Source organism: Hyperoodon ampullatus, assembly GCF_949752795.1.
Source record: "Hyperoodon ampullatus genome assembly, chromosome: 20".
In the NCBI taxonomy this organism is placed as follows: Eukaryota; Metazoa; Chordata; class Mammalia; order Artiodactyla; family Ziphiidae; genus Hyperoodon; species Hyperoodon ampullatus.
Window position 1 is genome coordinate 19,266,042 of NC_136933.1, and position 14,952 is coordinate 19,280,993.

A 14,952-nucleotide genomic window follows, 5' to 3' on the forward strand; every position below is an offset into this window, starting at 1 on the left:
TACAGAGAGAAAACTATGTGAAGATACGGGGAGGAGATGGTCATCCACAAGCCAAAGAGAGAGGCCTCAGAAGAAGCCAGTCTGCCAACACCTTGGTCTCAGGCTTGTATCCTCCAGAACTGGGAGGAATGGCTGTCTGATAAAGAAGCCACGAAGTCTGTGGTACTTTCCCAGACCCACTAATTCAGGAGTCATCACTGAAGACTTGGGGTGGGCGGAACGTCTGCTCTCATAGCCCAGCAGGTAGGGGAAGAGAATGAGGCAGCCCCTTGTCTACCCCGGTGGAAGGGAGGTGAGTTTGGATGTTCCGAACTCAAAAAGGCTCCCCTGACACAGAGTAGCTAATTCTTGTAATATTGTTAATTCACAGTTTTGTAATATTGTTTCAGGTACATTAAGTGTTAGAAAGGCTTTTGATGGCTGGTATGGAGGCCTGACCATCCAGATAACATACAACTTGCATAACCTTTTGGATCATAACCTGTTCTTTTTTTTTTTTTCTTTTTTGCGATACGTGGGCCTCTCACTGTTGTGGCCTCTCCCATTGCGGAGCACCGGCTCCGGACGCACAGGCTCAGCGGCCATGGCTCACGGCCCAGCCGCTCCGCAGCATGTGGGATCTTCCTGGACCGGGGCACGAACCTGTGTCCCCTGCATCGGCAGGCGGACTCTCAACCACTGCACCACCAGGGAAGCCCTTTTTTGTTTTTTTAATTTTTATTAAAGTATAGTTGATTTACAGTGTTGTGTTAGTTTCAGGTGTACAGCAAAGTGAATCAGTTATACATATATCCATTCTTTTTTTAGATTCTTCTCCCATATAGGCCATTATAGAATATTGACTAGAGTTCCCTGTGCTATACAGTAGGTCCTTATCTGTTATCTGTTTTATATATAATAGTGCGTATGTGTCAATCCCAATCTCCCAATTTATCTCTTCCCCCACTTTCCCCCCTGGTAACCATAAATTTGTTTTCTACATCTGTGACTCTGTTTTGTAAATAAGTTCGTTTGTATCGTTTTTTTAGATTCCACACATGAGCAATATCATATGATACTGGTCTATCTCTGACTTACTTCACTTAGTGTGATCATCTCTAGGTCCATCCATACTGCTGCAAATGGCATTATTTCATTCTTTTTTATGGCTGCATAATATTCCATTGTATACATGTACCACATCTTCTTTATCCATTCCTCTGTCAATGGACATCATAACCTGTTCTTAAGGTTCCTGTTCTTCCTGTGTCTTGGTTTATACTGACTGGTTTACTGCCGTTCATTTTTTTTTTCTTTGATGTTGCATTGTGCCATTCTTCAGGAGAAGGTCTCCTTGACCATTTTCCATGGTTGTTTGATAATTTCTAGCACACAAAACATCTAGTTTAGATCAGTATAGTTTGTTAGATATAAATCCTGGGATAGAGGCAGGGGGGGATGCATCAGACCACCTGGAAAATCCTACTTCTCCCCAAATTACACAATTTCCTCCACTCCTCACATTGAGATGCTGATGCATGCCAGACCCTATCAGAACCTGGACAGGCCTTGGTGGCGTGGGGATGGGGGTGGAGGTGAGAGGAAAAGAGTTCTGGAAGGAGTAGGGAAAGAAAATGTAGTTTTGTTTTGTTTTGCTTTTGCGGTTTGCGGGCCTCTCACTGTTGTGGCCTCTCCCGTTGCGGAGCACAGGCTCCGGACGCGCAGGCTCAGCGGCCATGGCTCACGGGCCCAGCCGCTCCGCGGCATGTGGGATCTTCCCGGACTGGGGCACGAACCCGTGTCCCTGCATCGGCAGGCGGACTCTCAACCACTGTGCCACCAGGGAAGCCCGAAAATGTAGTTTTAAAATTCCCTGGTTTAGTGTTTTCTCATTATGTTAATTTGCCCACATGGTAATTTACCTGCAGTTTTCTGCTTATTCACGCTCAAAAGTTCTTCCAGCAATTTATTTCCATAAACTTGGCATTTCACTGTCCAGAAAATTGTAGCACTACAGCAAGCTAAAAATGCATGGTGTGCTTCTTTCTCCAGGTTGTTTATACAACTGTTAACACTAAACCTTGGGGAACTCCTACTCTTAAGGTTTCACTGTTTCGTGATTTATTTATGCTCCATATTCAGCTAACATTTATCGAGCTCCTCATATATGCCAGCTTCTATTCGAGGTGTTTTTACTTACATTACCTACTTTATTCTCAAAACAACCCAATGAGATAAATATTGAGATAAGACTGAGGAGAGAATAAGTAATTTGACAGAGATAAAACGTCAAACTGGACAGGGCCAGGATGCAGACCTCAGTGAAGGACATGGAAAAGAAACAAATAAAAACAATTACAGCCTGTGCTAAGTGCTAGGAAAGAAACAGTGTGTGGTGGTAAGGATTGTAGCTGGGTACTGGACAGGAGGACCTCTGTGAGAAACTGACCTGTCACTTGCAAGCTGAAGGATGATCAGGCGTGAGCCAGGAGTGGCAGCAGGTGAAGAGGGTGAAGACACTAAAGTTTAGTGTGTTCTGGAAGGTCAGCCTGTTTGCAGCTTAGTGAGCAAGAGGATGAGCAATGAGAAGTGATCTTGGAGAGGCGGGTAGGAGCCCGAGTGTGTTGGCGCACCGAGGCCCGAGTAAGGAGACTGGACTTTAGTGTAAATTCAGTGCAAAGCCACGGAAGGGTTTTCAGTGAGATGACATCAATTGACATTTTAAAAGAGACCATGGTTTTCTTATTGCCAAATGAGTGTTTAAGGAACCGTATGGGGATCTGACAAGGAATGTAGACTGTCTGGCCTGTGTTTGTGGTTGGGATTGTGAGGTCTGGCTTTTATGTAACCGTGAGAACCCACATTGGAAACCATGTGTTTTCGGGTCGGGGTGATGTGAAGCCTTCCCTTATTCTTTGTTTCTGTTCTGAAACTGCTTTCCTGTCCTTGACAAAACAGTTCCTACAAACCCACCGATTCTACTTGTAGAATGACTTTTGCCCCAAGTTTTTATTTTTATTTATTTATTTACTTTAAAATTTTATTTGTTTTATTTATTTATTCTTGACTGCATTAGGTGTTTGTTGTTGCGCGCGGGCTTTCTCTAGTTGCAGCAAGCGGGGAGCTACTCTTCGTTGCGGTGCGTGGGCCTCTCATTGCGGTGGCTTCTCTTATTAAAATGGTCTAGCAGCAGTGTCACCAGTGTTCATGGGAATGATTTGATGTATTTCTCCTGCTGCCCCAATTTTGGTCTCTAATACATTAAAAGTGAACTAGTGCTGCTTGGAAAGTAGCTGAAAGGACAAAGGATTCTGCTTCAAGGGGTTTTCACTGGCCGGTTTCACCAAAGAATTCACTGTCAGTTCAACAAAGCATTTCAAAGAGAGAGTAATTAACTCTGTTAGAGTAACTTGAGTACCAAGAATTAGGGAGGGTATTGGTGACCTTGACAGGACTGATAGCAGTGGAATGTTGGGGGTGCAGAACCACTTGGTGGTGGTCGAGGAAGTAACAAGAAATTAGGGGGTAGGGACTTCCCTGGTGGTGCAGTGGTTAAGAATCCACCTGCCAATGCAGGGGACGCGGGTTCGAGCCCTGGTCTGGGAAGATCCCACATGCTGCGGAGCAACTAAGCCCCTGCACCACAACTACTGAGCCTGCGCTCTAGAGCCCGCGAGCCACAGCTACTGAAGCCTGCGTGCCTAGAGCCCTTGCTGCGCAACAAGAGAAGCCACCTCCATGAGAAGCCCGCGCACCGCAACGAAGAGTAGCCCCCGCTCGCCGCAACTAGAGAAAGCCCGCGCGCAGCAACGAAGACCCAACGCAGCCAAAAATAAATAAATAAATTAATTAATTAATTAATTAATTAATTAATTTAAAAAAAGAAATTAGGGGGTAGAGGCAGTGCGTTTGGATGATTGTTAAAATAAGTTTTCCTGGGCTTCCCTGGTGGCGCAGTGGTTGAGAGTCCGCCTGCCGAGGCAGGGGACGCGGGTTCGTGCCCCGGTCTGGGAAGATCCCACATGCCGTGGAGCGGCTGGGCCCGTGAGCCATGGCCGCTGAGCCTGCGCGTCCGGAGCCTGTGCTCTGCAACGGGAGAGGCCACAACAGTGAGAGGCCCGCATACCACCAAAAAAACAAAACAAAACAAAAAAAAAAAAAATAAGTTTTCCTGTGAAATGGCCAGAAAAATGGGGTGGCAGCTAGAGACTTGAGGTCAAAGGAGAGATGTTAGGACAGGAGATATTAAAGTATATTTGTAGCACTATTCCTGTTTTCATCTTAATTTTCTGAATCTGAGGGGCTTCTGTTTCTTAATTGAAAATGTTTTACTGTTTTAATGTCCCTGTTTTTTCTGTTAGTTTCAACTTCTATGTGAAATGGCCCCATGAACTCTAAGCTTTTTGAGCAGAGGGATGGCGTCTCATTTACCTTTTATCCTCAGTGGTGTAACTATGGTAGAGTCAGTGACTGTTTTTCAATAAATGAGTTAAAGATAAGTATAAAAAAATAGAGCTTGGCTCTAAAGTTATCCTTCAGATTCATTCATTACAACCAATTCTTTACTTTTGGTGTTCTTCATTATCAGACTGAATATATGGGGCTAAGGTATATCTGTGTCAGACTGCCCTAGTGGATTTATACAGAGAAGATACTGTGTTTATGCAATAAAAGTAAATTATTCTTCCAAAACAGAGTTTGAATTTGAAGGCAAGAAAAAGAATATTCAGGTTAAGAAAAGAAATAAAAAATCACAGCGGTATACATTTGTGATGAAAACACCCCAAAACCAGATTGTTTTGGAAAAAATTATGTAACTGTTCTTTGCTAATTTAAGGGGGAAAGTACTTTTTTTTTTTTTTTTTACCTACCATGAAGGCTTGTCTTAGTATCTGAAGTTTTGGATTTTGGACGTACTTAGGACTGAAAGTTGAACTGGATTCAAGTTACTGACTAACAGTGGTAGGCTGCTACTTATCAATAGATAACATTTTTGACAGCAAACTCTCAATTGTATAATCACCAAAGCAAAATTTTAAAAAATCAGTTGGTAAAATATAGGACTGGAAGGATCTTTGAGGTGAACCTTTGCTTTTAATCAAGATTGAATTTAAATCAATCTAGACTAAATCGGCTCTAATATTTTTAGAGCTCTTTAGAAAATAGGGTTGGATGACATCCTTAGGGAATCATACGGGTATATATATAAAGTTAATTTGAATAGGATTATTTGCAGTCAAATTTTTAGAGTATGACGAAGGATTTCATTATTGTTTTCCCTCTAGCAGATCCATAAAGTTAGTTTATGTAGTTACTTTGCTAGCTATAATTCCAATTTATTAATTTACAGTAAATAATGAACTTGGCTTCAGAACTTACACAGAAGATCAACACATGTCTTCTTAGTAAACTATTTCTAGAATAAAATTAGATTCTAGATGCAAGGTGTGATGATTAATTTTATGTGTCAACTAGGCTAGGCTGTGGGGGCCAGCTGTTTGGTTAAACACCAGTCTAGCTGTTGCTGTGAAGGCATTTTTTAGATGTGATTAACATTTAAATCAGTAGACTGTGAGTAAAGCAGGTTACTTTTCATAATGTAGGTGGGCCTCATCCAATCAGTTGAAGGCCTTAAGAGCAAAGACTGAGGTCTCCTGAAGAGGAAGCATCTCTGCCTCTAGTCTGCCTTCAGACCCAAGACTGCAACATTAACCCTTCCCTGGCTCTCCAGCTTGCCAGCCTGCTCTGTAGATTTTGGACTTGCCAGCTCCCATAACCCTGTGAGCCAACCCTTAAAATTCATATTCATTCATTCTCTACCCTCTCCTCTCTCTCCTTCCCTCCTCCCTCCTTTGTCTGTTCCTCATTTATACAGGGGTTGAAAAGCATTCTCTATAGAAGGCCAGATAGTAAATATTCTAGGCTCTGCAGGCCATACTCTTCCAGTCACAACTACCCAACTCTCCATTGTAGCGCAGAAATAGCCATGTAAATGAACGCGTGTGTCTCTGTTCCAGAAAACTTTATTTACAGAAGCAGGTGGCTGGCTATATTTGGATTGAGGACTGTAGTTTACTGAACCCTGGATTAAACGACTGCTTGATAATTCATGTGGAAGAGATAAGTGACGTATACCTTTAATTTTTTTTTGTATGCATTTTTCAGGATGTTTACTCAAGTCAGGTTTAGAATAAGAAGCAGTTTTTCATCCTTTTGTATATTAGGGGTTACTACTTTGGCTGACAGTCTGACTCTTCAACTTTGGTTTTACCTGTTTTATTTTTACACAAGAGTTTCTTAAAGATCAGCACTACAACAAAAGTATCATGCATCAATTCTAAACTGATGGCTGACCAATCAGCCTTTTCTCTAATGCCCCACTCTGTTTCTTAGAGGAATGATTAATGAGGGAGGAGGAGGGTTAGCAGAAAGGGTGGCCAGAAAACACAACTGGCCACCCGACCTACCAGTCTTGCAGTTATATTGACAGTTCCAGATTCCAAGATGTAATTCTTAAAGGCCTTCATTTTGCTCTTGGCAAAAGGAACATTCTTGCAGACACTGGTAATAATTTATCATTCCCACTTTCTCTCTTCCAATAGACCACCAGTGCCAAGAAAGTACTTCAGTTCTTTAGGATCTTTCAACAAGGCAGAGTTCTTTTTGCCTGGTTGTACTGCACTTAATCTGGGAGGAGTGTTAAGTCCTGCAGGTAGATTGAAAGTTAGAGATCTCTAAAGCAGCATATTATCATTGTCGGCTCTGGAACTGGAAAGACATTAGGCTAATCCAAGATAAAATTAGGCAGTTAAGTTTTTGAAATGAAAATTAAAATTATGACCTGTGGTGTTACTATTGTATGTATTTAGATGGTCACCATATGTATGAAGGGTAAATATTTTAGTGTAATAACAGCAGTGCTCTTATTCCCAAGAGTAAATTGCATCTAACTTTTTTGGAATGAATATAAGATTTAGGCCTTTAAAAAAAAATCATTGTTCTTATTCATTAAGTTGAACAGATTGTGTTACATCCAAAATAGATCTTCTCACTTTTAGTGAAGTTCTCACATGGACTGACTGCCACATCAGGAATGAAGTTTTTATGTCTCATCATTACCCTGTGTAAGGATGAGTACCACCATTTTTATTTATCACATTTCTGGAATGACACATCTATATAAAAAGGCAAGATATGGAGATCTAAGTTATTTTTCACCTTTTATTTTTCACTTTGTAAAGTCTATTTTTAGTCAGAATTTTGCATTGATGTCTTTCAAAGGTCTGTACAAATACCACTTGTCTCTTTGTAATTTTTCTTCATTTGTAGTCCCTTTTCCTATATGTTATCTATTACAGTTAGTGTTTGCAAAATTAAATATCATGTATCATAATTGCTTGTATATTTGGGGGGCTTACTGTGTGCCAGGTACTGTGTTAGGTACATTACATGTATTACCTCTTTTCATTCCACAGCAGCTCTGATGATATTGCTGTTGTTATTACTACCCTCACTTCGTGATGAAATATGTAGAGTCACTGTGTAAACCAGCAAGTGGCAGAAATAGGATGGAGCTTTGCCGGTCTTTATCCAGACCCTTTGCTCTTTAGTTTGGTTGTGCTTAGTACGATTCTTCTTCACTTTGACAAACTGAACTATTAAAAAGTAAAATACTAAGGAAGAGCCAAAATTAGGAGGGAAAAACCCTATAAACGTATAAAACCTTTCTATCTTCTTTTAAAGTTGCTTGAAGCCAAGTTGAAGCCAGTGTCTTCTTCAAGCTTTTAATTTTTAGAGGATCATGAACCACTTGGTCGTCTCTGTCTCCTTTGTGTAATGAGGTATTGTCTTCACTTCTGGGGATATATTCTAGCAGGCAGTACAGATACGATTACTCTTGGTTTTGCAGATTACTAGTTGAGTTTCTGCAGTGTGCTAAGATGACAGGTAAAAGAAATAACTTTGTTCTTGAAATTTTCAAGTCAACAGAAGGAAGAATTAACATTTCTCGTAGGTGTGATTTGGGATTCCACTTTTATGATTCAAATTAATGGTGTTTTCTTCTGTTTGTCTTTTTTTTAATAAATTTATTTGTTTTATTTATTTTTGGCTGCACAGGGTCTTCTTCGCTACGCGTGGACTTTTCTCTAGTTGCAGAGAGCAGGGGCTACTCTTCGTTGCGGTGCGCAGGCTTCTCATTGCAGTGGCATGGGCTCTAGGCGCGCGAGCTTCAGTAGTTGTGGCTCGCGGGCTCTAGAGCGCAGGCTCAGTAGTTGTGGCTCACAGGCTTAGTTGCTCTGCAGCGTGTGGGATCTTCCTGGACCAGGGTTCGAACCCACGTCCCCTGCACTGGCAGGCAGATTCTTAACCACTGTGCCACCAGGGAAGCCCCTTCTGTCTTTTTTTTTTTTTTTTTTTTTGCTGTACGCGGGCCTCTCACTGTTGTGGCCTCTCCCGTTGCAGAGCACAGGCTCCGGACACGCAGGCTCAGCGGCCATGGCTCACGGGCCCAGCCGCTCCGTGGCATATGGGATCTTCCCGGACCGGGGCACGAACCCGAATCCCCTGCATCGGCAGGCGGACTCTCAACCACTGCGCCACCAGGGAGGCCCCCCTTCTGTCTTTTTTATTCCGTAAACATTTATGGGGCAGATGCGGTATGCCAGTTATTGTGCTTTAATAAGGAACTAATTTTAATAAGATCCAGCGGAGCCCAAGTCATAATATTCTTGTCACATGCATAAAAGTTTAAAATTGAAAATAAAAGAATTTCTCAGATAGAATTAACTAATGTGCTACTCATTGTGACTTGGAGTAAAGCTCATCTGCCTCCATTTTCTTTTAATAAAAATAGAAATAACTATATTAAATTACCTCAAAAGTCATTTTTAGAAAATATGTTAAAGATGGTTATAAAAGATTTGAAATTTCTATATGTGTGTAGTTGGAGAATAAGTATCAGCATAATTTTTAAATAGACCTAACTGAAATTCTGTGAAATAATAAAATTAAATAATACTGAATAAAACTCAAAATTCACATTAAAACCCAGTAGATCTTTGGAAGATCTGTCATAAATATGATCAGTATTGCTATTTAATTCTCATGTTGATGTAAATAGTCAAGTTACGTTTGACTTAGCATCTGTTTTTGACTTACCATCTATTTGACTTACCATCTATTTTTTCCAAAAATGAGTCTGTATTTCCCATATATTTATATTGGAAACATATGTGGCTAAATTATAACCTTTTCTTAAACAGTCATTTATGAACAAGATAGAAAATAACATTGTATTCTATGTGGTTTTGTCTGAGAAAGGAAATGTTGAAATTGACAACTCTTCCACTAAATTGAAAATTACAAGGTGAACCATTGACCTACTAAACAGGTAAACATGGTTGAAAGAACATTAATTTCCTCAAGATCATAAAGCAAAACCAAGTATAGTCCATATATCTGTTAGTGAAATAGGTCAGTTTGAAAGTTTTGATACTGCTATTTAATCAGGGATAAACCATAAGATTTTGCTAGTATTTATTGTCTTTTTTTTTGCTGTGCCATGCGGCATGTGGGATTTTAGTTCCCCAACCAGGGATCGAACCTGCGCCCCCTGCATTGGAAGTGTGGAGTCTTAACCACTGGATCGCCAAGGAAGCCCCTAACCTATTAAGTCATTTGAAAGTAGTTATACACAACTTTATTTGGAACATATGTAACAAATATGGGATTACTTCCCAGAGTATGATATAAAAGGCTCTCAATAAGTAAAAGAGAAGTAGACCAATGGGAAAGTGGTAATTTAATCAGAAGAGATAGGAAAAGCCAATCATTTTTTTTTTTTTTTTTTTTTTTTTTGTGGTACGCGGGCCTCTCACCGCTGTGGCCTCTCCCGTTGCGGAGCACAGGCTCCGGACGCGCAGGCCCAGCAGCCATGGCTCACGGGCCCAGCCGCTCCGCGGCACATGGGATCCTCCCAGACCGGGGCACGAACCCGCATCCCCTGCACCGGCAGGCGGACTCCCAACCACTGCGCCACCAGGGAGGCCCTCATTTTATTTTTTAATAAAAATTTTTTAAAGTTCACTAGTAATCAGGGAAATGAATACTAAAACAGTGATTTTTTTATTTTGGCCTAAAATGTTGACAAAAATTAAAGACATTTTACATTCATAGGAAATTGGATAGGCTCACGATTTGGGGAGTGTAATTGATACAGCCTTTTTGGACTTTCACATTTAACTCTATAAATGTTATCAGAATTATTTACCATAAGCATGCATCCACGAGTAACTTGTTTAAATGAAAAAACAAAAGAAGAAGATCTGTGAATTTTGAAGTACATTAAGAGAAAAACAAACTGTGAAGGGCAGAAATAGCTTTTTAAGAGATGTCTTTGAATGCATATCCACTCAATATAATAATGGTCCAGGGCTTCCCTGGTGGTGCAGTGGTTGGGAGTCCGCCTGCCGGTGCAGGGTACACGGGTTCGGGCCCTGGTCCAGGAGGATCCCACATGCCGCGGAGCAGCTTGGCCCGTGTGCCGCAGCTGCTGAGCCTGCGCTCTAGAGCCCGAGAGCCACAACTACAAAGCCCGCGTGACACAACTACTGAAGCCCGTGTGCCTGGAGCCCGTGCTCTGAAACTAGAGAAGCCACTGCAATGAGAAGCCCGCGCACCTCAACGAGGAGCGGCCCCCGCTCGCTGCAACTAGAGAAGGCCAAGATGCAGCGGCAGGGACCCAGTGCAGCCAAAAATAAATAAATGAAATAAATAAATTTATTTAAAAAAAATAATAATAATGGTCCAGGGCAAAAAACTTCTCACCTCATACTAACTGTACTTTTTCTTTTTTTTAAATGTCATTTTGTTTTACTGTTTCAGTTCTGACAGCTAGAGTCATGGGTTAGCAAATACATTTTCTTTAAAATACCAGCACCTCTGAAATGGTCATTAAGGGTCATTCCTATGTAAATGCACGAATTAATTAAAAGTGCTTTTGCATTTCATTAGATTAGCGGAAGGAGCAGAAATGTTGTTCCAAAGAAGAACTGTAGTCAATTTTGGAGCACTTTGAAGACAGGGAAGTCAGAGCCTGGAGAGAAATGCATGAAGGGAGAGGTGGAGGTCAGACAGAAAAGACAGGTTGGTCCTTCCTCTGGCCTCACATTAACCTCTTCACGTATTCCGTGAGAAAGTGCCCTGTGACTCTCGCCTCTGGTGGACAGGCGCACTTGTGGAACAGGCCGTTTGTAAGTCAAAGATCATCTGTGTCTGCCTGTCCCATCATGGGGATCAGAAAGGTAAAAGGAAATTGAGAGACCAGGAAATATTTAAAGGAGCCAGATGAAGGTTGGTGAGAAATCTGGAAATCATCTTTTTTTTTTTTTTTTTTTGCTGTACGTGGGCCTCTCACTGTTGTGGCCTCTCTGTTGCGGAGCACAGGCTCCGGACGCGCAGGCTCAGCGGCCATGGCTCACGGGCCCAGCCGCTCCGCGGCATGTGGAATCTTCCCGGACCGGGGCACGAACCTGTGTCCCCTGCATCGGCAGGTGGACTCTCAGCCACTGTGCCACCAGGGAAGCCCGAAATCATCTATTTTTTAGGTCAAAAGAGAACATATGAAGGTCTGCCATTTATATTTTTGTTTATTGCTACAGATTGGAAGCCTAGATTCCATAGGTAGAAGCCACAAGAGGCTCATTCCTGCACGCTCTGATCGTACAGTCATTCTTAAGAGCAATCCAGGGAGGGGTGGGCTGCTCTTCAAAACGGTGTCCCCTGCTCACTCTAGAAATGGCTAAACGGTAGCTCTCCTGTAAAGGAGGTTGGTTGGATCAGGTAATCTTAAAAATCTCTCACAACATTACCCTCTGATTTCAGTGCTTCTTTTTTTTTTTTTTTTTTTTTTTTTTTTTTTTTTTTTTTTGCGGTACGCGGGCCTCTCACTGTTGTGGCCTCTCCCATTGCGGAGCACAGGCTCCGGACGCGCAGGCTCAGCGGCCATGGCTCACGGGCCCAGCCGCTCCGCGGCATGTGGGATCCTCCCAGACCGGGACACGAACCCGTGTCCCCTGCATTGGCAGGCGGACTCTCAACCACTGCGCCACCAGGGAAGCCCTCAGTGCTTCTTAAGGCAATGAAAATATACTCCAGGACAAAGGTCAGGAATACTGTACCCCTTTAAATAGCCAAGGAGGAACAAAACTACATAAATAAAGTCAAATCTTCCCTTGCTACAACTGAGAGAGGCCAGAGCTTCCTAAAGACTTTTAGTACAAATGGAGGATGACCACCACATGGGAGACAAAACAAGTAGACAACACAGAAGGCAAGAAGACTGCCGGAGTGGGGCTTCTTGTCCCAGCTTGTTTGAGCTCTGTGGTCCCTGTCCTCAATCCACCTGCCACCTTGCGATATTTACAGCAGCCCTTCAGGGATGGCAGTTCCTCAGGCACGTGGTCTGGGCCCCATGTTGTACAGTAGGAAGCAGTTAGTCATCGGGCGTAAGAATTCATCCTTTCAGAAATACGGCAAGAGAAGTGTATGCCGTGGACACAACATTTTTTTCCTTCTGGAAAGCTAACTAGGTGGTTGCCAACTTATAAAGAGCAATCAGTGTCGCTGGCAGTGTGATGAGCTGGAGAGCTTTTATTCGAGCTTTGTAGTTGGAAGGAAACCCGAGAAACCGATCGATAAAGGAGTAAGATCCGCCAGGGCCACGCTTGGCGGGGTTAGTTTTCTGCGTGGGAGCCAGGGCTGGAGCGCCAGCGGGGGCCTGGTTGAGGGCGGCCACCGCCTTCCCTACCCACCTCTCTCCCATAGTGCTCGTGCCTCCTCGAAACAACATTGAACAAATATTTAAAGAACGTTGGTTTGAAAAGGAGCCAAATTATTAACTTGCTCAAGCGTCTTCTGTCTCTGTCAGGCCCTCTGTTTGCCATAAGCTTCTTATAACCTATTGCCTCTTTTCTCTATTTATTTCTATAGTGTCCATGGAAAATATTGGAGAACAAGGTAAGATATATCACTGCCTTCAGTCTAAACTTTTTTTTTTTTTTTTTTTTTTTGTGGTACGCGGGCTTCTCACTGTTGTGGCCTCTCCCGTTGCGGAGCACAGGCTCCGGATGCGCAAGGCTCAGCGGCCATGGCTCACGGACCCAGCCACTCCGCGGCATGTGGGATCTTCCCAGACCGGGACACGAACCCGTGTCCCCTGCATCGGCAGGCGGACTCTCAACCACTGCGCCACCAGGGAAGCCCTTCAGTCTAAACTTTTAAAAATCGTTGGAAAAAACAAATAGCATTCATTTTGATTTGGTTGGACTAAGTCATACTTGGAGAATGTTGGAGTCAGGGTGGGTTAAAGGCGTCTCATTCTCTCAGTCCCCAGACTGAATTCTCTCAGACTCTTGGCAGAGAACTTGACCCTGAAATGGCAGTCACTGTGCCAAGGTTCTTATGGCTCCAAGATACACGAATATCAACAATCTCCTGTTTCAACTCAGAGTCTGACCCCATACCTGAGTCACCTATATAATTCATGAAAAATATCATTGGGTCTAGTCATCTCACACCGATTTAAGTGCCTTATGAGGTAACTGAATGTTTTAATGGTTCTATAATAGGAATATCATCTTCTTTTAAAAAGCTGAAATTGCTGTTAAGGTTTAAAAATACCAAACATGCTATATTTTAAATTAAATTAGCATATTTTAGTCAACTGTATCTTACACAAGTTATATATTAATGTATTATCCAGAATTAATCATTATCACCATATACAAAATTAATATTTCAGCTTTGCATAGGACTTCAAGACTAAAATACCACACAAAGTGTGTTTATGTACACTACCTTAAAAAAATATTCAGAATGCTTTTGTTAACAATTGTCCCATGTGATCAGTAAGAAACTTGAACTGTTCTTGGAGGAAACCTCTCTTTGTTCAGAAGATCTCTTTTTAAAACTACTGTCCTTGAAACAGGACCACCAGATTTGACTCGAGCTGAGCAAAATAGGCAGACAGCTCAAGAAGGAATTGCTTTTGCTATTCTTTGTTAGTGAAGCAAAGTTCTTACAGCCTGAATGTTTTAACGTTCGTTTAACACTTTGTTTATTATTTAAAGTTGCAGGCATAACTGCCTTATTTTTACAACTCAGCAGAGGTCCCCGTAGCCATGTTGCCAATAGATGGGCTTGTCTACAGATGGGAGGGTTCTAATCATGGGATAGTAAGTAATTAAATAATTAAATTATTTGGTTATTTTAGGACAAGCACATCTTTTGTGAATACCATGATTTTAGTATGTACTTGCATATTAAAGTGATAATTTTGTTTCTCTCATTTTAGTTGTGTGCCTGATTGCTTATCATCTACTTTTTGCAATGTTTGTCTGGTCGTATTGGAAAACCATCTTTACATTACCAATGAATCCTTCAAAAGAAGTAAGTTAAAATATTAGTATAGTTACGTCCTAAAGATGGAAGTCTGTAATACTGATGTCTGAAGAATGAGTTTTATGTCTTTTTATTAATGTTGCAAACTTAGTGTAGTGATTTTTTATATTAATGTGTTAATTAAATACTTGAATTTTCACTTGATAAATATTATTTTTGCACTGGATGAGTATTATATTTACAATATTAAATATGTTATATGTTCCATTTCTACTTTAGAGTCAGACACAAGGATGGATGGATGGATAGATAGATAAAAAGATAGAGCTGAAGGTGGACATATTTCTATTATAATTGTCATACTAATGGTGCATTAGTTGGCTGTCAGCCACCAGAAACAACAACAACAAATTAACGACTTAACTAATCTTCTCTACTTTCTTTTTTCTTTAATTAATTAATTACTTTATTTTTGGCTGCATCGGGTCTTCGTTGCTGCGTGCGGTCTTTCTCTAGTTGCAGTGAGTGGGGGCCGTGCATGGGCGTCTCAGTGCGGTGGCTTCTCTTGTTGCG

The 14,952-nt window shown here is 41.7% G+C and overlaps 1 protein-coding gene across 1 annotated transcript in view; it reads left to right on the plus strand.

The window, feature by feature from the left end:
• ZDHHC2 (zDHHC palmitoyltransferase 2) overlaps positions 1-14,952 on the plus strand; it is a gene marked incomplete at its 5' end in the record, with an annotated part of 64,972 nt that overhangs the window by 16,927 nt on the left and 33,093 nt on the right. Inside the window, 2 exons of the mRNA XM_079726783.1 lie at positions 12,970-12,996; positions 14,333-14,427. Of these exons, the coding sequence (XP_079582909.1) occupies positions 12,970-12,996; positions 14,333-14,427 (122 nt within the window). The remainder of the gene's footprint in view (positions 1-12,969; positions 12,997-14,332; positions 14,428-14,952) is intronic.